Source organism: Simochromis diagramma, unplaced genomic scaffold (genome assembly GCF_900408965.1).
Source record: "Simochromis diagramma unplaced genomic scaffold, fSimDia1.1 OVJJ01000302.1, whole genome shotgun sequence".
Classification (NCBI taxonomy): domain Eukaryota; kingdom Metazoa; phylum Chordata; class Actinopteri; order Cichliformes; family Cichlidae; genus Simochromis; species Simochromis diagramma.
In genome coordinates, this window is record NW_024386792.1 from 1,132,768 (window position 1) to 1,158,040 (window position 25,273).

The window sequence follows — 25,273 nt, forward strand, 5'->3', positions numbered from 1 at the left end:
CACATCCACCCACCCACCCATGCACACACACAGCTGTGATGCGGGTGGTCACCTGCCCTCTTGATGACTTCCACCATGTTGGAGGGGAAGTAGCCCACACGGTCATTTCCTGTCCGGTTGTCATGAATACAGCCTTTCCATCGGCCATCAGAGTGCTGCTCTAAAACCTGTGCACAAAGATTACAGCCACTTTTCATTTCCATAACAAAGACTGCAAAGCCAAACTAAAACCATACCTATATCAAGTTTAAATCTTTAGCTCTGAACCTCACACTACCAGCTAACTTCAAACTAGTTATGGCAATAGTGGCTACTGCTCAGATGGCAGTGTAGCAAATTTAGCTGTTAATTCTTTATAAAAATACTTCTACCATTGTTTTGCTTTTACTTTTTCAGACTTAGCAGCTGAAATGAGCAGAAAATATCTGTTTAAATTTCCATTTAAAAAAGGCAGTAGTTAAAAAAATGAGCGGGAAATAACACACTATGCTATTTAGTCATTTAGCTATCATTAGCTAGCATTAGCATAGTTAGTAGTTTGAGGCATTTTTGCGAAATATAATTTAAAATTTTCCATGTATATCATAGATAAACTGTGTTTTATCAAGTGTCCACCTTGATAAAGTGGAATAAGTGTCCACCTTACTAAACCCTGAATTCTTCAATCATAATACATTACACAACTGTTTTTACATTAGCAGGCTGGCTTTAGCGTTGCCATTTTTAGCCAGTTGGCTACAAAACTGGTTAAAAACACAAAACATACTATATAAACTGCCTTAACATGTATATAGTTTTTGTGAATTATTTTTATAAAATTCAAATCCTTTTAAATTATAGATATTATATATAGTAGATGACCTCAAAACAAAAGCCAACATTGCATCTGCTTTACGTAATGTATTTTCATGCACATCTGTAAATAGGTGTTCGCTAACAGCGCCTGTAAGTGATTACTTTTTCATATATACAACGTAGCTTGTAAAAAAGATCAATAAATATAGAAGAATAAAGAAATAACATAATAAATTGACATAGATGTCTGTGTTTTCTTATATGAGTGAAGCGAAGAAGCGCCATAGCTCTGGCAAAAATAATAATTTGTTTTTAATAACAGTTTGTGTGGCAAAACCTCTTTTCAGCTCAGTGATGCTTACATTGTAACACCCAACTATTAAACTGTGTAGACAGATTGATATTACCGACACAGGTTATTATGACTGGCAAACATGCAGCAAAGGCTGAAACATATTTTTATTGCGGAACCTTAATTATAAAGCTATACCGTGATGATGTCGCCAGCTTTGATGTTGAGGCTGGTAAGGTCATAATTGTTGCAGTAATCCTTTAGTGCTCGCACCTGCATTGCAGCTGAGGCATCTACAACACAAGAGTATATAGTGCAGACAGAAGAGAACGGAGAAGGTGATATTGGTGGGTAGTATCATTAGCATAATAAATTTCGCCAGTCTAATCAATACAAGAAAATCCCAAAATAAGAATGGACATTATGCCATTGTTTTAAATGTCAATAGCAATAAATAATAAATTCATTTTAAAAACGTCTTTTTACAGTATGTTGTTATTTATAACAAAAACCAGGTTCCTAATAGTTTTAACACTCACAAAGTGGACATGGCTTGAAAAGCAGATTTTTGGTGTTGCCACCAGCTGGGAGGGTTTAAAAAATGTGTCACACAAGGATTTGTGAGTTGGTGTGCGAGCTCGTGCACTCGCGGCCTCACCTCTCAGTAACTGTTTGATCTCCCGGCTGGCCTGCGTGGTAGTGAACTGGTTAACGATGTCCAGGGCAGTCTGACTCAGAGTGTTTCTCACTCCTGCACTGATGCCGCTCTGGAGTGACGCGGAGGAGGAAAATGATTAAAGCTGCAAAATCAAATTGTGTGTCACAAAGAACATTCCACAGTAGGGATGTTTGTTGTGTGCGCTGCCTCAGCATTAACATCAAAAGTGAAGCGCAGCAGGACGAGAGGGGACGCTTAAAGTGGGCCCTTTACAAAGGCAGGGTTAGGCATTTACATCCATGTTCATCTGAAGGTCAACAAAAAGGTTAAAAACCGAACAACAGGTTTGAATATTGGATGACAGGCAGGAGGCTGGTCAGCCTGCTACTGTTTTATGTAATAAACAATAACAATATAACATATCCCACAGTTTCCTCACAGTCAGATGAATGACAGTTGCTGGGGTGTGAATTTGCACAGCTCATAGGAGGGAGGTCAGCATTAACAACAGCTTCTTATGTAAACACATTAAACGGATAGTTAGACTTACATCCAGCAGCAGGCGTACTACCTCCGTCTTCCCACAGAGGGCAGCCTGATGTAGTGCTGTGCCAGACTCGGACTGTCTGTTGATATCTATTCCAGCCTGAATCAGCAACCTGCAGCGAAAAATAATAAATATTTCAAGATAACTTTTTATGACTGCTCTAAAGTAAGAAATGAAAGAAAAGCATCTACATTCATGCAACTCAATAAAAGTGGAAATAAATTCCCCAAAATGACATTTGGATTAACCAGTTTTTCAGCCTTTTTCTCAGATGTATTTTTCATAGTGTTTTTGTTAAGAGCTGCCAGTTTGAGTGAATGGGGTCTCTGTGTTTGACTGACAGCTGTTGCCAGGCTTCCACAGGAAGAATGAAACAAAGAAAATATGTTTCTAGTGTAACTAAAACCCACAATGTAAAAGGAAAGCACCTTTTGCACAGGCCAACCCTTTGCGCGGTTATCTAACATAGGCAGTTGAATTTTACCCTGTAAATGTTTATTTGGTTGGTTATTCAACAAATTGCAGGAAAAGATTTGTTTATAGGGGGTTAAAGAGGAAGTGGACTTTGGCAAGAAAGCTAATTTGTGTTAAACTTTTGTGCCATAAACACACGCTCACTGTGTAGTAGTGAAGGCAAGAAACTGAAGATTGAAGCAAAGGCATAGAGAGAAAAAAATCACTGGCCTGCTATAGCGTTGGGCTCAGGAAACTGATGGTGTTGCCATGTTCTGTCCTATACTGCCAATTGAGGAGGAAAACGTTCAAAAATGCTCACGATTAGGTCAGCCAGCAACTTGTCACTAACACAGTTCACCAGAACCATCTATTGATCCATCTGTCTATTTTCTGCTGTTTATATATGTCCAGGTCACAGGAGCAGCATTCTTGACAGAGATGTCCAGACCTCGCTCCAACCAGCCAGCTCTCTTTATCAGAACAGAGCGCTACAGTGTCCCCAATACTGCAGATGACATGAGTCTGAATGAAAATCTCCTACACGGCCCCAATGACAGGCAGCAGCCACCTTACGTCTGCAGCTCCATGTAGGTGCAGAGCATGATTAAGTCAGACTCGGCGTCCTCTGCCTCCTTCTGAATGGTGTCCAAATTCTGCCATAGGTAGGATTTGACGATCCTTCACCAAGTTCTAGTGTTTGGTAAAGTCCTTTCCTGGGTGTACTGGGACTTTGTCAGATGTCCAAGTCACATTGGCCGTTGACATGTGGGCTAGGGTGTTTTGGTGCAAAGCCCACTTATTAATATGCTTATGTCCCAGTGAATGTTAAAATTTCTCAGTAAGAGAATGAAGACTCAAAGACTAAAAGGCACCTGGGCCTAATATTTGACGTATAAGTCCAAACAACAGTCAGATATCCTGTCATCCACCAAACATGCAGGGTCTCTCACTGAGAGCATCTCCAGAGGGGAACAACATCCAACTCCTGCTCAGGAGACTGGCTGCAGAACCGGAGTCATACATGTAGGTGAGCCTGACAGTAGTCCTATTACCCAAGAACCAGTTTTAGCAACCAGGAATTGGATCGGATCTCTGTTCCAGACTGCTGCCCAATCCACATAGCATCAGACCTTTACACTCTCTTACCTAGGACCAATAATGTCTTTCGAAACCCAGCTAGGGCTATTTGCCCCAGATAAGGATCAGGGGAAATGCCAGAAGATTACGGTTTGAGAAATGGCTGTTACAGTGGCCTGTGCTACAAAGGAAGACTGGGGCCTTTCTAGGCAACTTCAGGTTTAAACCTGTTTTTGTTTTCAGTTTTGAAGGTTCACGTCTTGCAGGCAGAATCTACATCAAAAGAAGCCTTGATGTAGTGATACTATAAGATCCTAATACACGTCACCTAAGCTTCGTACTTGTTGACCTCATAAAAAAACATTCTGACCCATTTTTACCCCTACCCTCCATACCATAGGCCTGCATCCACTCATGTAGGAAAACAGCCACACCTTTTGTATAACCCTTTGCTACTACATGGTTATTGGACATAGGCATCACTTTTTCCTGTAACTGTTTGACTAGTTGGTCATTTATTAAGGCATAGAAAAATATGTGACTATATATGTAAGTTAAACAGGAAGTGGACTTTGGCAAGAAAGCTCAAGTGGGCCATTCTTTAGTGGTAGGCTTTTGTGTCATGTAAAGGCTCATTGTTATCTCTGTGCTGTATATATAAAACCACTTTTTATTTTTCAAATACTGTCATTTTTCTTCATTTTTAAAAGATGCTGAAGTTTGTGATGTGTCATATGTTGCCTAAACTGTATCCTTTATGTGAATGTGCTAGATTTGTAAATCCTGGGTTTAATTATCGAGTTGAAAATGATCTTTGGTGACTGCCTAGCCTGATTGCCAATACATGGGTAAGTGAAGCCACATAGAAGAAGAAACCTGGGTATGTTTAATTGACTTTATAGTAAAGACCCCAACTCATGAATTCACCATATTTTTCTTTTCTTTTTTTAAACTTGTATTTTGCTGTATATCTGTAATCTATATATATATATATATAGTAATATATATAGTTTTATGTGATGTGAACAGGGCCTATGCATGTAATGTTTTTGCTTGTTAAAAAAATAATAAATAGAAAAAATAATGAATAGAAATAAAGACTTGAAAGAACTGTTTAATATAATTCATTGTTGTTGGGATGCTTCAGAGGACTTGGCCCAGTTTCTCTAATATATGTTGTTCACACCTCAATTCTACAAATCTCTACAATCAAGGTGGATAGTGGAAACCCTGCATGACCCATAGAAACACATTAGCCTTGTTAATGGGAAATATGCCAGGTTGAAATGAACTGGCATTATCCTTTAACGTTAAATTAGATCAGTCGGTGGAGAGACAGAATGACTAAGTATCTAATGAAGGAGGTATAACAAACACAGAGCAGACAGAAAGGAGTAGTTATTTGGACCGTATCACTTCGATGTGTCCGTTCTTGGCAGCCAGATGCAAAGGTGACACTCCATTGGGGTCGGAGGGTTTTGGTTCCAGCATGGCTGCACACATGTTACTGCTGAGCAGGAGCTGGACCACCTAAACACAAAGACACACAGTGTAACTTGTAAAGCCATTTCATGATTTATATTAACTCTATAATTCCTTCTGTGTAAAAGTGAATTTAAAACTAAAATCTGGTTTCTCTGTGGACTAGCTGCAACACAGGTGCACACTTTGGCTGCTAGTGTCTTGAATTACCTTTGTGTCCACATGTGGCTGTCTCAGTAAGACCATTGTTCTTGGTCATTTTAAGGATTTTAGACATTTTTAGGCTGTGTTGTTGTATAATTAATCTGTTTCTGGAATAATTAACCTTTTAGGTGAACATTTTGCCTATAATTTTAAAATTAAATGGATGTCATCATTGCTTATCTTTATCAGGAAACTCTAAAATAAACATTTAGGTATAGAGTCTCTCAGTCAAAACATGGCAAATTTGGTACTTTTGATAATTCCTAACTTTTCTTCTTACCCCATCATTGGATCAAAATTTGAGTTTGTCTCATACATTGATTAATGTCTAAAAACTAATGCTAATGCTAACAAGCTAAAAGCTAAGCTAATGGCATTCCCATTATCTTTAGCTGTACTTAAGTATTTAATATTACTAAGAAAATCTTAACATGCAAGTGAGTTAATGTGATCTCAGTTTAGCATGTTAGCATGCTAACAGTTGCAATCATTTACTTTGGTTTTTCATGTGACATCAAAAGGACATTGTTCAAGAATTGTCCACCAAACTGGACATGATACATCCACTGGTTGATAGCGAATTAACTAAATACCTCTTTGTGATTACTTTGGTTGCTAGCAGATTGCCACAGTTGCCTGTAGTTCTTCATTTTTGTATGAAAATACTTGCTAGCTACAAGCAACGCAAACTGTAAATGAGGAAGACTTGCCTTAACAGTAAAAGTTGTGCCTGAGGAATACAGCCAACATTTTAAAGGGTTTCTGCTTTTGGTCTGTGTGACAATTTTAACAGATTCTTTACAGCTCGGAGAGATAAAGAATTCGTCACAAATTCGTCACAAATTACCAACGCAACAACATTTTAGCAACCAAAGCAATCACAAATAGGTTTTTGTACACCAGTTGGGGAAGACATGCTTTTTCCCTACCAACAGGAGGTAGCTATTGGGGCTCACTAAATTGTCTTTAGGCCTGAGTAACTGCGGCTTTAGAAATCATTTTCCCAGCAGCTGCTATCAACCTCGAACCCAGTCAAACCCAGTTGGGCAATACTCATTCTTCCCTCACAATCACTGGTTTTCAGTTGGTTTCACACATCCAAAATAACAGGCAAGTTAACGTCACCTGGTTAGTGGCCAAGATAACTTCTGGCTTAAAGAAAAAACGATGGTGGCAGCAAAAATTTAATGTGAAGCTTTAAAATGTGGAGTCCAAAACCAATGGGTGATGGTGATGTTACATCCATCTTCATCAATTATCATTTTTAGGTAAAACATATTGTTGATAGGGTAAAAAAAAAAACTTCTGTTTTGAACCCAGTTGTAGTTATTGTTGTACTCACTCCAACACGTCCAAATTCGCAAGCGAGGTCCAGTGGAGTTTTCCCAGCTGTGTCTGAGATGCACGGGTTGGACTGGTGCTGCAGCAACATCTCCGACTGTAACACACAGACACACACAAACAAACAAATGTTACCAACACATTTAAAGCTGAGCTTGCAACAACCACGTATCAGGCACACAGCATCAAGCCCACATAACAACTACACAGATCTCACAAAACACTGGCTCTGTGCACAGTAAAGCACCTACAGTGCACACACACACACACACACACAAACAGTTACCCCATCATAGTGTCCATGCTGAGCTGACAGGTGGAGCGGGATCTGTCCTTCATCTGACTGTCCGTTGACTGACGAGCCTGCCTTCAGCAGCATTTTCATAGGCTCAGTCTTCCCCTGCCATGCAGCATAATGCAGGGGACGCATTCCTACACAAAACACACACAAACAAGGACAAAAACATACACAGCCAACATGACAGCACAATAAAACAGACACACAACACAACCCACAACCACATGCACACAGGCACGTACAAAAAAATGAGAATGTAAAGACACATGAGTGCAAGCAAATACAAATTTTTTGTTAGTTTAGGTTAGTTTGGCATTAGATACCAAGCAGACAGAAATCTATCTGGTGCTGATTTTACAGAGAAATCACTAATTTACTTGTTAACAAATGTTCTCATGGTTAATTCCCTCTGTGTGGCCTGTTAGTCTGAGAGATTAGGAGAGCTTAAACAATTATTGCATTGAAAGAAAATTAACCAGATGTACTACAACAGTAATTAATTGAAGCTAATTAAAACAAATGTTATATTTAAAGGAAAATACATTGGTTCCAGTTTCTCTTTAACAAAACGTGTTGGGCCTGCATGCTATGAGACTCGACAGAGAGTGTATTCACTAAACAACCAGCAAAGCAATTGAAAAACCTATTGGTGGACAAAGTCACAAGGTAACAGCCCGAATAGGGCATCATGGGATGTTTGAGACAAACACTTCGAACACAAAGGGCAAGAGAAGTCCAACCCCTTTCTTTCTATGGCCCCAAGAAACCCTCGTAGGGAACTGCACAGCAACTCCCGGAGCCATGCACAGCATACAAGGTGATGCCAAGTTTTGCCGTGCAAAACATCAGTGCGGACTCCTTATCGCTGCCTTTAACCAGAAGACATCTAATACCACTTTGCAGCAGTGGCTTCGAGAAGCAGTGAGCGTGTTTCTCATGGCAGCAAACCAAGACCTCCAGTCTTGACACTAGAGATGAGCCACACCATTGAGCTGAATAAAAAGGCCCCTCCAGCCTCAGCTGGCATGGGAGACGCCTGAGTCAGAGGATAGGTGCTGGCAGGATAAAGAGGCACAGCAGCTGCAGGAGTTACAGAATCTAAAGCTTGGCTATCTGAAGAGATTTCAGGCCAAATTACTATCACACGGTCTCAAAGATCTTCTCGAAAGTGTGATTGGGCACGAGAAGAGCGGACTGCGCAGGAATAAGGGCAACACTGAGAAATCAGAGGAAATGCTCGACGTACACAAATCAGTTCAGAGGCCATTTTTTCAAAAGTCCTAAAAGAAATGAGTATAATCCTGTCTTGTTGAGAAACTGTGACTGACGTGGAGCATCGTGTGTATTTTATTAATAGCGTTGTATTTGGAAGGCGGCAGTGTTTTCTCATTTTAACCGTTAATAATGTTTTGATAAGACTAACCTAAAAACATTAAGTAGGAGGGATGTGGCTCATATTTATTTATTTTTTTAGGTTAATCACATGCACCAAAAAAGAAGTGAATCGGTCACAGCACACAATACCATTAAACGATATTAAAGAATGTCTTTACTTAGGGGGTAAGGTTGAACGCCTGTCCTTGCTTATTTCAGGAACAGAGCACCTCCAAAGTCACAGATTCTGGGTTCTTAGCTGGCTGGTCTGCAGTCCAGACATGTCACCCACTGAAAACATCACACACTGTTTAAGATAATTAAAATAACATTTTTCAGTCAGTGTATACTGTAGCATCACATCAATAAAGCATCTGGTATATTGATGTGGTCAGTTAAGTAGAGAGGGGGTTGCTAATCAGTTTCAGCTGCTTTGGTGTTAATTAAATTAACAACAGGTGCACTCGAAAGGCAACAATGTGACAATCCCCCCAAAACATGAATGGATTAACAGGTGGAGGTCACTGATATCCTCATCTTTTCTGACTGTTTTGTTCACTAGTTTTGCATTTGTTAGTGTCAGTGTAACTACTGGTAACACAAGGCGATACCTGGACCCTACACAGATGGCACAGGTAGTTCAACTCCTCCAAGATGGCACATCAGTAGTTGTGCCGGAAGGTTTGCCGTGTCTTCCAGTGCAGTCTCAAAACCATGGGAGGCAGTTACTCTTGGAGAGCGGCACAGTTGGAAAGTCCTTAATTCTTCAACAGGACGATCTGATATTGTTGTGTTGGTGTTGTTCATGCCAACAAAACTAATGCTGGTCCAGGTTCAACATTGGAAATGATCAATCATATTGCAGTGATGTCATAGTTTTGCAGAATAAACCATCACACCACATAGAAAACTGTAACTCTAACTCCCACCAACCCTTCTGGATTTGGATTTTTTCCTGAGCAGACTAGAGATGGCACGATACCACTTTTTTATGTCCGATGCCGATATCATAAATTTGGATATCTGCCGATACCGATATGAATCCGATATAGTGTGTTTTTTAATCAATAAAACTGTTTTTTTAATATCTAGCTGCTTTTTGTATAAGTTCATACTCAAGTTAAAAAAAACAAAAAAACACTAAAGCTATTCCGTTATACCTGTATGCAAAAAATACACTGCACCCAAAATATTTCATAGTTCCGCAATACTGATCAATCTAACAAACGTATCTATCTATCTATCTATATATATATATATGTATATATATATATATATAACATATATATATGTTTATGGACAGGAATGCAATGTAGTGACAACTTTGCTAGGTCCGCCCCTGCACAGTTACCAGCTGTCAGCTACGTAGAAAAGGATCCTGGTCTAGAAAGGAATATTAAATAAATTCTAACAATAGCTTATCAAGCTTAAACGTGCTGCTGTTGTTCAGCCGCTGGTTTCCTCTTTCTGGCGCAAAGTGGGCGATAAACAAAGAAGAGAGACGGACTCGCGACAGAAAAGCCGATCAGCTGATCATTAAGCAGTTTCATGATTGAAGTAGCAACAGGAGAGGGAGAGAGAGAAGAGGCAGTCGCTCCATATATCGGTTGTTAAGCTTAACATGGGAATGCTTTACAAACATTCAGAGATGAACTTACACACTTGCTTTACTTCTCTCTGGGATCACTTCCTCGGAATGAAATGCCGGTTTGGTAGCGAGGCTACAAATACACACAGCCGCTCTATCACGTGAGCATGCTGCTCCGACACGCTACGGTTATGAGCCGAGTTACGCCATGTCGCAAGTTTTGTGAGGTGCTTTTTTGATATTTAATAGATCGGATTACATTTTTTATTTCTCTCCGATATCTGATCCAGGAATTTACGTCAGTATCGGATCGATACCGATACGTAATATCGGATCGGTCCATCTCTAGAGCAGACATTGGTAAGGGGTCTTCCAAGCCACAAAGCTATGATATCATAAAGTGATTATTCAAATGCAATGTTGATCGCAGACAAACATTATTATGTTGATCCAGGAACAACATCAACACGATATCAGATAGACGGTTTACCTCACCTCTTGCCCAATAGCTATACGCTCCAGCACTCTCTGTGACCCTGAATCGGATAAGCACTTAAGAAAAGGGATGGATGCATGAAGGGATGGACATGTTCCAAATTTCTGTCTTTGGAAATACCCTTCACTTGTTCCTGTGATTATTCTGGCTGAACACATAGCCACTTTCCACATTTCCTTTTTGTGATGTTTGTCTGGAGGATAAACAGCTCCAAAGCAAAGGCCCTCAGGATGTTGAGGTCAGGCAACTTAAGCTGGCATCTTGCAGAAGTACGTTTTCCTAACACCGGAAACAGTTCTCTTTAAGACAAAGTTGGCTGGTTCCATCTGGTTGGACAAATCTTAAATCTCAGAAACATTATTAGTATTTTTTTGGGCCACTACCCTGACTACAATCACCTCCTATGTTCTGTTAATAAAGCACACAGTCAAACACCTACTCGTAGAAGGTGAAGATGTGCTGTTTCCTGGTGCCTCTGCAAAATCACACCCATTAAAGCAGTAGGTTCACCAAAAGAGGCCTGGTAAGTCTATTTAGAGGCACACTGGGCATGACTGAAAGTGCAGACACAGTAGGCCTACATCCTGGAGGGATTATAACTCCCATCTGCCCTGAGATTTCTTCTTCTCCTCCTTCTTCTTGAATCTGCCAACGTGGGATCGAGATATTCTCTGCTCTGCTTCCCACTTGGCTCTCACTCCTGCAGCCATGGAGCTTTCCTTCTTCTGTTTTCTATTGTTGACTGTGCAAACAAATCTGTCGCTCCTCATAAATGCACGCCACAGACATAAATTGCATTTCCAACAAGCTCACCTTTTATTACATAAGCCGGTATTCTTTGTCACACAGGGAAAGCCGGAAAGTATTTGTTTTTGGGCTTTTTCTGCACAGCCGTGTGTGTTCGTGTGTGTGTTTTGTGCCTTATTTTGTAGCAGCACAGCGTATCCCAGTGACACTGTGAAAGCCTGTGTGCATTTTTTTTTTACCTTTATGGTCTTTGATATCCACTGCTGCCTGGGCCTCCAACAGCAGAGAGATCATCTCCTTGTTGCCACTCAGAGCAGCATGATGCAGCGGCGACAGCCTTCACACAGACACAGATTATGTATAAAAATACACACATTCAAATGCATAGTGTAAAACCTGAGCACAACTTTGCTAAAGTAATCTTCGGCGTACAGCTGCTCCGCCCCACAGCTCTGTGTGACGATGGGAGCGTGTGCGGGGAGGGCGGGTGGAAATGACCTACTTCCATTAATAAGCAATCTCTCTCCCCCGGAGTCGAGCGTACGCGCAGGGCATCTGTGTGTGGGTCTAATGGATCTGTGGTGAACATAAGAGCCGGGCCCTGGAGTCAAATCAACGACTCATCAGTCATTACACAAGAAGCTGAGTCCAATTATCTGAATCCAATCAACATCATAAAAAGATCTTTGTTATCTGATGGAGTCAAACGGAACACAGCCGTAAACCAAGCATGTGCACACAAAAAGCTTAACCAATCATGAAGCTAAATATAGCCAAAATCCATAGTTGAACATTCAGAGCTGATAAGGGAATATTTCTGAGCAAATTAGGAGCTGGGAAATGTTGGCTTTGCTTTAAGGTGATAATTACAGTCTTCAGATCTGAGGTCTTCAGCTGGCTACACTCCTATGAGCCAAAGACAGATTTAAACAGGAGATAATGTGAACAGTAATAACGGCTTGCTAGCCTATTGATTATTTGAAGATTTTTCTTCCTATTTGTTTGCCACAGTTAATTAGATATTCACAACATGGATCAGCTACAGCCCACAAGCATCGGGCTTTGGTGTTTATTTTTCTCATGATAACTGTCTCGTGTATGAGACATTTTATAACAGAGCTCTTAAAATGATCTATTTGTGACCCCAGCTCACAGGTTCTGCATTAGTTTGGATGTGAGTCAAAATCAGTTTACAGAAAGTGCTTTTCAGTTTCATTTAATTCATATGATTATTTCAATTACAGCACAGATCTCCTGGCCAGAGGTCGCCCACCACATGATCCAGACTGACCCACTGGAAGCTATTGTAAGATATAAAAATAGAAAAGGAGGAAATAATCATGGACTGTCACCAGGAAGCCTGACAAAATGGGGGTTTATGAAGGAGCCCGAATGAATCAGAGCAGTCTTCAATTTATGACTGAGTGTGGAAAAGATGAGCATCTCTGGGTTTTCCTCATTTTTTATGTATATGAATGTTCATGTACACGTTCAATTCTTTTTCAGCCAAGCCTGTGGAGATTTTCAGTCTTTGCTAAACGCGGATCTATAATAAAAGTCTTTTCTTTTAAGTTTCCTTCAGATTGGCCCAACTGTTAGGGAGACGGGGCACATATGCTACAATCAGGATGGTAAAAACAAGTGGGAAAAATCTGAAGGTGGTTTTTTTACATGTTATTATGCGGGATCTTTACATGTGAGGCTCATACAACTAAAGAGCAAATTAAGATGTATTAGATCTTTGAATTTTAATGAGCGGCTCGATGGCTGAGTAACAACTACCTCAAAATCTGAGAAAACAAGAAAAGATCTCAGGATTCAGTTGTGTTGATAGTGTTGTGAGTGTTTTCAGGGCCATGAAGAAAGAAATAGGTTATTATAAAAGATGGAATGAAAATGGAGTGATAAAGAAAGAGGTGTAATGATAGCGTAAACAGCTGGAACAGGAGGTGATGAGAAACATCTGTGATCCCTCACCCATCTGCATCCTGGATGTTGACGTTCACCCGCTTTGCTGCTCCGAGAAGCTCTGAAAGGGTAACAAAGAGTAAGAAAAGCATTTCAAAAAAAGTTCAAATTTTAAATTTTAATCCAGGGACAAATATATTCTTCTGTCCTGTTCATTCAATATTTAATTGAGAGCCGGTAAAGTTGAAGCAACATGTTCACATCTGTGAGTGTTTCCAGACATACTCCTACTGTATAACTTCAGTGTGTTAAAGAGAATCGACCATGTAATGAAGGTAAAGAAATTATAGGACTCTCATAAAAAAAACAAAAGCTCAGATTTTAAGGTGTTCTCTCACATAAACTTGATCTATATGCAAAAATATATGAGTATATTTAGGAGAGCAGGTGAAAACAAAAGGACCTTATGATGGTTTGTCATAAGAACCTAAAGTGGAGATAAGCGAGTGCCTAGCTGATAACTAGTAAAGCTCATAACCTGCTAGGGTTGCAAAAAACTAAATGCTCAAATACTAAAACAGTAATAACACTACTAAAAATTAAGCTCATATTAGATAGTCTGTCTCTATCTAACAGTTTCTATACCATAGATGCCATCTTTGACTGCTTCAGTTGATGCACAACTTCACAAAGCAGCGCTGCAGCCAGATAGGCACACGGCAGCTCTCAACAGCACTTTGATAATAAACAGTTATCATAAATGTTAGCCTGGCAGCATCGGCGTAACTTTGTGCTGAACATAACCCCCCTAACCCCCCATGGAAATTACGCCCCACATACTTTAATATTAGCTGTTTAACTATTAGCAATTAGCTGATAGCCACACTAGCCGTCTGTTAAGCCAGTGGTCCCCAACCTTTTTTGCGCCACGGACCGGTTTATGACCGACATTATTTTCATGGACCGGCCTTTAAGGTGTCGCGGATAAATACAACAAAATAAAACTAGTACCAGTTCCGAAAAAAAGAAGATTTATTCATAACACACGTGAAAAGACCAAGGAAAACCGAGTAAACGATAAAAATGATAACAAAATAACGCTGAAAACCGATAAAAACCCTGAAAACTATGCATTTCACACCTGAGCCTCAATTCTCGCGGCCCGGTACCAAACGACTCACGGACCGGTACCGGGGACTCTTTTTAAAGCGTCATTTTTTATTATTAAGTGGATATATATTAGGGGTGGGGGGAAAAAATCGATACTGTGTAGTATCGTGATATTTTGTTTGCTAATAATGTATCGATACAGGGACAGCAGAAATCAATATTTTGTTACAAAAAAAGTTTTTGTGGACTCTGACTTAAGAGCATGTTGATCCTTTTTCTGAGCAAGAATCCTGACATTCCTTCACTGTCCAAATGTGTTTACCTTTTTTTTTGGCAGCAATAAACATGACAGTTTACTTATTTTAATTTAAGACAAGTTTTATTTTAATTAAGTTTAAAACGTTTTTATTTAATGTAAAATTATATTTTGTTTTAATTTACTTTCAAATTCTTCAGTTGCTGAATGGGCTGCATAGTTTTCAGAAATTGCATAGTTCAGAATAGCTATAATTGTACCAGATGGTTGCATTCAGTTAAGTTGGACTAGACTGTAATACAAACCGTTCAGTTTGTCAACAATAAAACTGACTGAAATGAGAGAAAGACTGAGTGTGAGACTTTGATATTAGATAAAATGAATATTGATAAAGTTTACCTTTATGTACAGAATCTGAATATCGCAAAATATTTTAAAAAATTGCAATAATATCGTATCGTGCGTTAAGTATTGTGATAATATCGTATCGTGGGATGTATGGTGATTCCCACCTCTAATATATATATATATATATATATATATATATATATATATTAGAGATATATATATACATATTTAAATATGTGTGTGTTTTCTGTCATTACTTCAGTCGTTCGTGTAGTTTGAATGAGCAGTTCTCAGGAAAGCTGCAATCCACAATCTGTTGGCTCTGCACAGCTATGTTTTCAACTGCCACAATCACCCACACACACACACACACACACACACACACACACACACACACACACACACACACACACACACACACTCAGTGTGGCCTTATAGATGTCCCGTTTTTAAACTGCAACTTAATAATTCTCTGCATGTGACATGTTTAGGTGACATCCATAAATTGTGTCTATAAAAAAACTCTGATTAGTCTCTGCACTAGTAGTTTCAAATACCCCATCATAATTCATCAGAATACAAGGTGACCTCCATTTTAAACAATGGTTTAAAAGCCCCCCCCCCCCCCCACAAAAAAATAAAATAAAATTAGGTGCTTAGAAAAAAAACAACACCAAAAGAACCTTGATTCATTTTTTCTACACTGACTTATTAATTAATGGATCAGTCTTTGCATCTTTAGAGTGACACTATCGCTGTCATACATACATGAGTGTGTCTGCGTATATTTATAGCATGTTTGGGTGTAGAGCATGTGCTTCATTGTGTAAATGTGACACACGTGAGCATTAGAGAGATGCAGGCACCGGATAGCAGGAAGAAACCGTTCACAAACCCACTACCAAACAGCCTGAAAGGACACAGGAAAAAACAACTTGTTTGTCTTTCTGCCTCCACTTTTTTTTTTTTTTGGTTTGGTCAAACCCTCATAATCCACGGGCCATAATCTGTAGCTGTGCTGTAATCTGGGGAAAAGCTCTCCCTTCGCTCTGCAGCTCTATCTGCACTTCATCCCTTCATCCTGCTCTCACACTCTAATTTTCCCTGTAATTTGCTAAAGAGCGCGTGCTGATTGGTAGTTCTGTTATTTCTGTTTACAGTGCAGCTGACAACATTTTCCTGCATGCATATGTGTGTGTGTGTTTATGTGTGTATTTATGGAAGTGCTGGTTCCTCCATATCTCTCTTGGATTAAAAATAAGAAGCATCCCTTCCCCCCAGCTGATGAATCAATGAGTGCAGATAACTGTGTCACCATCAGACTACCACAAAGCCACATGAACCCCGATACAGACCAGAATCTCACAACACAGAAACACCCACATGAGGCGCTTCCCTCTCAAACTCAGAACCAGGATTTGTATTTAATCTAATTCAGCTGACAGAGACAGAGTATCACTCTGCACATATAAAAGCCTCTCTTTTGTTTTAAGAACTGCTCTCAAAACAGACTTTCATCTTCAAACTCACTTATGTCAGCGCTAACCCGCTGCCTGACTGTATCAGTGACTTGATTTGTTAAATTAAATTTTGAACGAAAGGCTTTTCCTGCCCTCACATGAACTGCTTGTTTGAGAGCGCTGCCATAATCTTTCTCTGATACAGTCCTTGGACCAGGGTTCATATTTTTCCGATCATTTATTTTGTCATAACATCGCAACTGAGCGCTGGGTTACCATGGTAACTCCTCAACGTGCCATTCTCAGAGACTGTCAGTCATCTGGGAGGGATTACAATGACAAGACTATGATATTATTGTGAAACATCTCCCTGAAAATTGTAACTGTGGCTCATTCATTTTCACTTTGAAAGTCTTTATTGTTAACTGAGAGCCAAAATAACCAAGCAGGACTGAAAAGCAACCTTGAATGTAACACAGCAGACTCACAAACCTCAGGAGAGGTGAAACGGAGGGGTTTCTCAGGGGTTCTCATTATCAGAGATGTTCTGAAGTCCTGTTTCCATCACCTCCGACCTTTCCTGTCATCATGCATTTAGACTTTCAGCGTAACACGTAGCCTAAAACAAATGCCAGCACAGATTTCAGGCAGTTGCACACATATGTTAAAAGTGACTCGAGTCAGGGTCACAATATGCTACCAGCCTCAAAATGTATAAAATTATTCTCAAAACATCTAAATGACAGACACAGACAACAAGCATGCTAGTGCTGTAGGATCATGACGCATCATGCTGTCATAAACTGGCCCATGGTAAGTGGCAGTGAAAAGTCTACACAAGTGCTTTAATTAAATAAAATGTATTAAATAAGCTAACAAAAAAAAGTATATACTGATGGAAGATAGTGAACACTTCAACAAGCATATATACATCCATCCATCGATTCTCTTCCACCTTTCTAATTCAGGGATGGGACAGGGCTCGAGCCCATCCTAGGATGGGTCACCAGCCTATCACAGAACATGCAGTCATCCGAAAAAGACTCTGTGCAGTCCTCTAATAAGTTTTCCCTTTGCATTGGAATTAAGAGGGTAAGTAGCAGCCAGTATCGGCTAATCAAATGCATAAAGTAAGTATGAGAACCTCTATAAAAGCAGAGGTTTGCTGGTCTGGAGTTGTGTGTTAACACAATGCCACAATCTTTCAAGGATTGGACGTCCCAGCAAATTCTTGCAATGCTCAGAGAAACTGTAAAAAACATAAGAGCTGTAGCTTAGACTCTACAGGTCTCAGTTAGTGTGTTAAATGTTAAAGTTCACGACTGAACAAGTATGGCTTCTTTGGAAAGGTTGCACAGCTTAAGTTTGCCAAGTTGCATCTGAACAAACCACAAGACTTCTGGAACAATGTTCTACTATACATAACGGTGAACATTATGTATAGTAGTGTTGTAAACTCATTTTAAAAAATTGTAAAAATACCATCATTCTGAAAGCATTCAGCTTCTAGTTTCACTATACAACATAGTTCACACAATTTTCATATTTACTGGTCCCCCTCATGACTACTCAAGGTTTGCGGTGACCATCCCATGAACTGGGATCTAAACCATCCCAGCAAAATGATCCCAATCCCAATGTTCTCCTTGTGTATATACATCTAATTATATATTACCTATTTAATAGCCAATTAAAAAAATTTTGTTGTCTGTATGCAGAGAGCACCGGAATCAAATTCCTTATGCGTGTGCACAAACTTGGCCGAATAAAGATGATTCGGACTCTGAACATGTGCTGTGACTGTTGATAATTTCCACTGCTGATAGTATAATTACTTAATGGATTAATCCTGTTGATGGTATAATACTGAACAATCACAGTTCCCAGAGTCTGCCAAACTAAGGCTGCTTGATCTGAGTACCAAGAACATAGCCTGACAGAGATTACAATATTTGACTTTTTTTTCAGTCCACACATTTGCTAAGAGCTAGGATGAGGAGACGGTGTTTCGTGTGTAATCACACCTGTTATTCTCGAGTCAACAAGCTAACAAAAAGAAGCGCTCTCAGTGCAGATCTGTTACAGGTGTTCACTTGATGAATTGGGAATGCCAGATCTTACAAAGTGCTATAAGCTACGCCAAAAAAGACGAGAAAAAAAAGGGTCAGTGTTCCCTGATCATCAGTAAAGTCCATTTCAGTGGATCGCTACAACATAAAAGAGATACAGTTATGATAAGAATGCTCTCATATCTCTAAGATAAAGAGCTTTACTTCAGCTGAGCCAGAGATAATAAAACCATTACCAAATCGTTTAGGACTGTGCCTCACTTTGTGTGAGCAGGCAGTAGTTTTAATGTCGTCTCCTTTAAAGTGAGACTGAACGTCTCTTTCATCTGAAGTGATTCATTCAGACTCGAAAGATTCAGAATAAACTTTTGATTGATCTGTAACAAGAAAACCGAGAGTGCCGTGATTGCAGCAAGGCTACAAGCTTAAAAGACAAGGTGGTGTTGTCGAGTTTTCTCATTATCTACAGCTACAACAACAACCAACAATGAGTCTGCTATTCTCTGTGCAGCTGCAGCTCGGTATTCCTGTGTGCCACACAACTCCAGCTTTGCCTCAGAATGATTGAAAACCCATCAGCCCAGCACACCGCTCCATTAGATGACATCTTACCTTATAGTTTACTGGCGTTGACGCCACATACATCTCTGTTGTTCCTGAAAATGCTGACTGGGAGACCAAATGTTTATTAATCTCAGCAGATATTCACCGACAGATACATCATTTCCACTCGTCCGAGTTGATGAGCAGTTTTTCACAGATGTGTGTCTTCAGAGGGGGAAAAACAGGCAGACAAACTTTGGGTTTCCTCACAGAATTTTTATGAGGATCACACCAACGTTATCGTTTATTCTATTTAATACAGTAATCTTAGTCATCAGTACACGCTATATGAAAATAAAAGCTTTAGCAAGATCAAGTTGATTTTTTTTTTACAATACAGGCACACATTTAGCTTAAATATGGGTTTATTAGCCAATAAACTGGCAGGTCTAACGGGTCCTGTATCTGTGTCAGGTAGCAGTCTAACAGCTCTGAACTGAAACCAGAACTGCGATATGAACCTCCATGGTTTGCTGTTGTGGTTCTCGCTTCCTGTGTTATCTATCCTAATGTGCTGCAGAAGCAGAAAGTAGCCCACAAGCACAGCAGAAGCTACACGTGGACTAGCACAGCTGCCGCGAAGGCTCCGCCCCGACTACCTGATAAGAAATCTTGCGTTTTTATCTTGAAATAAACATCTGTCTTTTGAGGTAGCGGTTACGTTTCCATACTCCGAAATGTGTTTGGGTTTGAGACCGTTATATAAATGCCAGGGAGAATGAAACCCATGTAGTAACGTAGCTTACTTTATACCTCGTAGTGACGTTTGTAGGCTACTCAGCAGCCTATTAACAGTCTATTAGCAAAGTGTGACGTTACCATTTTAAAAAAATGGACTGTCACCAGCATGTCAGTGATGCCAATTGACTTTAACTGCATCACTATGTGTTGGTCTTGTATTGGGGTAGCCGTAGCTCAGGAGGCAGAGCAGGTCACCTATCAATCAGAAGGTTGTTGGTTTGATCCCTGGCTCCTTCAGTCTCTTAGGGAAGATACCCCATGTTGCTCTCTGATGCATCCATTTGAGTGTGAATGGATGAATGAGGCATGTTATAAAAAGTACATGTATTACATGTCTATCGTTGTGTGTCCCTTCTATGTGAAAATATTTTCCAATATTCATCCCAAAGGTGGCGAAAGTGATTTCCAGTTGAGCTCTGACACTGAGACGAAATTTATGAAAGGAATCTCTACGGCCTTGTGTCGCGGTTCTCTCATCCTCTGTTGCAAAACTAATGCACAATGTCCAACAGGGTGGTAGGTCTCAGCTACATCGCTTTAAATCATTTATGTTTACAGTGGTGCTTTTTTTCTGGGTCTTCTTCCAGTCAAAGTTCGTAATATGCTCTTTTTTGGAGTTTCCTTTCGTTCCATTAGTTACGGAGCTTTTTGTGAAAATAAAAGGTTTAAAAAGTAACAAAGCCCTCTTCATTGGGAGTTACTGTCTCCTACAGAAACACTTGTTAGCAGTCCGGACGTTTCTCCCGTTTCTTATCTATGTCACTACTGTATGTAACACACTGGCACAGAGCTCGCCTAGCCTTTCGTTTGGCACACCCTCAAATAGAGAATAAGCAGCTGCCTCGCAGTCCCTCATTTCTATTTACTCACTAGAGCTGCTTCTGTTACCTCTAACTCTGAAGTGTCTCAGCAAAGCACACCAAATGTTCTGCTGCTGGCTGAAGGAGCAAACACAAGTGTCTCCACGCACTCCAGGGGCATCACGGAAGAGCGGATAACTTCCAAAATGTTGACTAATGACTGGAAATCTAAAAGTTAGACAGTGACCACAGTGACCAAGGAAGGCTTTTTTTTTAGTCACACCACTTTTTTACCTGTTCACATTACCTCTGGGTATTTTCCAGAGTTTCTCACATGTATCACACAGCAGAAAATGGTGTGTTCGGCGCTCGCCCTGGCACAATGAGGCATCACATGCCAGGTTAGTGACTGCTGTAAAGTTCGATCTAGCTGATCTGGAGATAGGAGCTCTCACTGCCACCTCAGTTGGGTAAAGTCTGGAAAAGTTCAGGGCTGCGGTGCATGCGTGTAAACAGCTACTGATAACGACTGATAGAAATTTGTGGTTTTCTGGCCTCTGAAGGAGGGCATGGCAGGAAAGCTTCTGTTCCTTTCATCCACAGCATCAATGTGTGACATTTCAACACAGCAAATAACCAACACAGCAAAACCTCCCTTTAACCCGCCACAGTGCTGCTCTGAACCTCATTAGCATACTATTAATAATACAAACACAGTCAGGCACATGACTAACACCCGATGTGTCAAGTGTGTCCCTGTGTGTGTGTTTGTGTGTGTGTGCGCGTATGTACCTGCCTGTAACTGTGTGTCTGGGGTGTGTCAGTGTGTGTGTTTGAGAAAGCAACAATTCTCCAGCAGAGAAACCTGGCATCCTGTTTAATTATTCAAACATAAACCTGGATTTGAAACACACACACACACACACACACACACACACACACACACACACACACACACACACACACACACACTCTTTAACCTCCCTCCAACACGTCCTGTCTCTTGACCTCTCTGCATACATATCTCAACATTTCACTTGCTTACATGCTAACCCTCCTCCTCACCCTCATTTCTCTCACCCACAACCCCCCCACCCCACCCCACCCTCTCTCTTTTTGTCAGTGTGCAGTGGACTGAGCACTCAGGCCTGATCTGTTCTGGCATTTGAGGAGAAGCATTTTTTTCTTCTTTTCCACAGCACTGCTGGAATGTTCAGAGACAAACAACGCACGAGAAGAGAGGAAAAGGACGGGGCAGGAGAGGAACATGGAGGAATCACCGGCTGTGTGTGGCTGCTTGTGTGTGTGTGTGGTGGGGGGCAGAAGAGGAGAGAGATGACAGAGGCAGAAACATGAGCGGCACGGTTAGAAGGAGTGGAAAGGAGGTACGAGTGAGGGAGGAAGGAGGAAATGAAAAAAGGGGAAAACAGGTGAATAGGCATGAAGGAGACAGGACGTGAAAGGATATGAGTGAAGGAAGAAAATGACACGGGACGGTAGATGAGAAGGGGGGTAGGGTAGAGACAGGGAAAGCGCAGGAGTAGAAGGCAAGAGATGATATGAGAGAAGACAAGATGAAACACGGGGAGAGGAGAGGCGAGAAGAAGCCAGAGCAGAGGAAATGAGGTGAGAGAAGGAAGAGAAGCAGAGGCGCTTAGAGGGGTCTTATGGTGAAACTGCAGAGGAGGAGAGATGTTTCAGCGCTGTAATTGAAATCTAATTATCACCTCAAGTCCCAGCTGACTCCATGTTAGGCACCCGCGCACATGCATGCTTTAGCGTCACATTTGTGCGCGCGCACGCAAATGTCTGCACGTGTACGATCGTCACATTATTACCACTAACATCTGGCGTCTTCACACACCAATAATCCCCCTGTCCCGCGAGCGGTGCACGGCCTATGTGCGTACCCACTTTCCACCTTTCTGTCTGACACGCGCACGCACGTAGACACGCGCATACGCACACACATACACACACACACACACACACAGAAAAGATCAATTGTGGGGAATGGGATGACAAGCGCTCCTAATTTCAGATTACATCCTGATGACTGTTCTCACACATGTGCAACGTCATCACTATCACAAACTCAACGTCATAGCACACACACACACACACACACACACACACACACACACACACACACACACACACACACACACACACACACACACATGCGTGCAGGAGAAACGCACGCCATCACACAAACACGCACAGTGCACCATTTAGGCTAAATGGCATCACATCAGATTTAGCCTGCACTGTCCTGACCTGATAATGACGGGCAGTGTATGTGTGTGTGTGTGTGTGTGTGACACAGAGACAGGAGGATGGATGGATACTGACTGGCTTTCCCTGGCCGTGGTCTCTGTAGAAGCCGCTGAGCTGTCAGCAGGTCTTCGGTCTTCACGGCCTGGAGCAGCTCCTGGTCCTTCCCCATGTCCCCTCCGTCCCGCCTCGGTCCCGCTCTCTTCCTCTGAGCGCCCCTCTCTCCTCCGTTAATCCGCTGCTACATCCTGCCGCCGCTCCCGGCCTCCCGCTGGAGCTGAGGCGCGGAGGGATGGATGCTGCCGGGAATGGGATGCTCCGATTCGGCCAAGGAGTCCAGCGCAAGTCCCTCCGCAGCTCCCCTGCACGCTAAAGCCTTCCGCGGACCCACACCGACTACAGACCGACCGACCGGACCTCGCTCTCTGTCGGGATGCTCTCCGACCGCGCGCGCAGGAACACTCGCGACAGATTCCACAGATTCTATCAGCGTGACGATTTCACCGGGTCGACGTGCGTGCCGTGCGTGAAAACGGTGGAGCTCGAGCGCCCTCCCGTCTGTCGGGTCAAGCCCGCACAGCTCAAATCTCACGAGTCCCCAGTCCGCAGAATAACACGCACGGGTGGCTGATGTTTAACGTGCGACCGCTGTCGCCGCCGCGGTGCTGGACCAGCTCGCGCCAGATCCAGCGCGCGCGCGCACACGCAAGCGGTCACAATTACATATGGCATTACATAAACAAGTACTACACACGCACGCGTGCCACTCCAGTTGTTGTAACCCCTGAGCGATAAGGTCCCCTCCTGAGGGTCACCGGTCAGAAAGGTCATATAAACACGCAGTCGCGTGCAAGAGGCGTGCTCATAGCTATGACCGGGATCGCGCGACCACACGGGACACTATAGATTAACCCAGACCCAGCAGTTTTTTAATAATAATAACTAGTCACACTCGAGCTGTGCTGGAGTTTGGGAACGGTTTCATTCATTCATTAACACAATTCCTTTCATTGTTTGACTCTATTTACAACTCTAGTGTGTGTGTGTGTGTGTGTGTGTGTGTGTGTGTGTGTGTGTGTGTGTGTGTGTGTGTGTGTGTGTGTGAGATCACAGTAAAATGTGACCTGGGAAACACCTAATAGCAGAAACTATGACTAAGATATTTAGAATGTCTTCCTTATACAGAGATTTCAGGTGTGCAGCTGGGATCAAACTGAAGGTCCTGCTCAAACATGAGCCCACCCCTGAATACTGAGGACAGGGGAAGTAGGACACCAAGAAGAGAGAAGTGGTCTCTTCCAGCTTTATGGGTCACAAACAGAAGCGTTGCCAAGACCTTACAACAGTGGTGCCTCGACCCATCCCTGAAATCTTCTTGGATTTTCGCTTAGTAACACATTTTTGAAGTTAGATTATAAAGTAAAATTATTATCAAATATCAGAGCTAATGGTTAAAGTCAGGGGTGCTAAGCCTAGATTATACTCCTTTGTGGACACTGACATGGACTCATTGACTTTATACTTCTTTGACATCTGCTTTAAGAACACCACATTATGATTCACGGCTGCTGTACTGTAATGTAAATCAGGAAGGCATGTGGACGTCCACGTGGAGCCCCGCGCTAGCCATCTAACCCCTAGCAGAAAGTGTAATCCCTGCTTTAGGCTGACTTTGAGCATCAGTAGTAAAACCACAATGCTGATGAAGCACTCATGTATAAGGCTGCATGTTGACACATTGATAATGTTAGTTCAGTTTTTCTCGTTGTTTCTGCTTCTGTTGTGTCATATTGAGCCCTTCCAAACCGTGCTGCCTCTGTCTGGTCTTTTCTGTGCTCACCTCTTCATCACCTTTCCTGCTCTGTTACTGTGTCATCAACCTGCTGCACTCTTCATCACCTCTGCCCATTCCTCCTGTTCCCTCTCCTGCACTGGTTGTAAAAGCAATGCAATCATCACATGCCAATTCAATGATCCAAATATCAAATTTTTGATGTGATGATTATGTATTTACCATATTATTGATTATTATTAATCATTAATAAGATCCTGAGGCTCCAGCCGTGAAAGCCCAGGCTGATGATGTGCCTGCCCACAGACATGGGCATATCTCCAATACGGTATCTATATATAAGCAATAAAGACAGATGGGGCTATTTTCTCATTGGTGTAACTCACAGCACTTTTAAAATCTATACAGGCCTTTGAGCATGTCCATTTTAATGCTACTGATATGAGCTGTTAATGCTTAACACGCCTTTTATAAAAAGCTCTTTACCTTTGCATTGTTGTTGGAAGGGGTTCAACAAATAAGCTCTCCTCGCGTTTATGTGTGTCACAGCAGTGGTG

The 25,273-nt window shown here is 41.5% G+C and overlaps 1 protein-coding gene across 3 annotated transcripts in view; it reads right to left on the bottom strand.

Moving 5' to 3' along the window:
- The window catches only part of LOC120728658 (caskin-1-like), a 45,358-nt gene extending 21,762 nt beyond the window's left edge, over positions 1 to 23,596 (bottom strand). For all 3 annotated transcript variants that reach the window (XM_040023705.1, XM_040023704.1, XM_040023703.1), the window contains exons 1-10: positions 23,003 to 23,596; positions 13,333 to 13,384; positions 11,595 to 11,692; positions 7,139 to 7,284; positions 6,854 to 6,949; positions 5,234 to 5,355; positions 2,296 to 2,404; positions 1,746 to 1,854; positions 1,286 to 1,380; positions 53 to 167 (exon numbers count right to left, since the gene is read on the bottom strand). In XM_040023705.1, the coding sequence (XP_039879639.1) occupies positions 53 to 167; positions 1,286 to 1,380; positions 1,746 to 1,854; positions 2,296 to 2,404; positions 5,234 to 5,355; positions 6,854 to 6,949; positions 7,139 to 7,284; positions 11,595 to 11,692; positions 13,333 to 13,384; positions 23,003 to 23,096 (1,036 nt within the window). In that variant the 5' untranslated portion in view covers positions 23,097 to 23,596. The remainder of the gene's footprint in view (positions 1 to 52; positions 168 to 1,285; positions 1,381 to 1,745; positions 1,855 to 2,295; positions 2,405 to 5,233; positions 5,356 to 6,853; positions 6,950 to 7,138; positions 7,285 to 11,594; positions 11,693 to 13,332; positions 13,385 to 23,002) is intronic.
- Between the last annotated feature and the right edge of the window lie 1,677 nt (positions 23,597 to 25,273).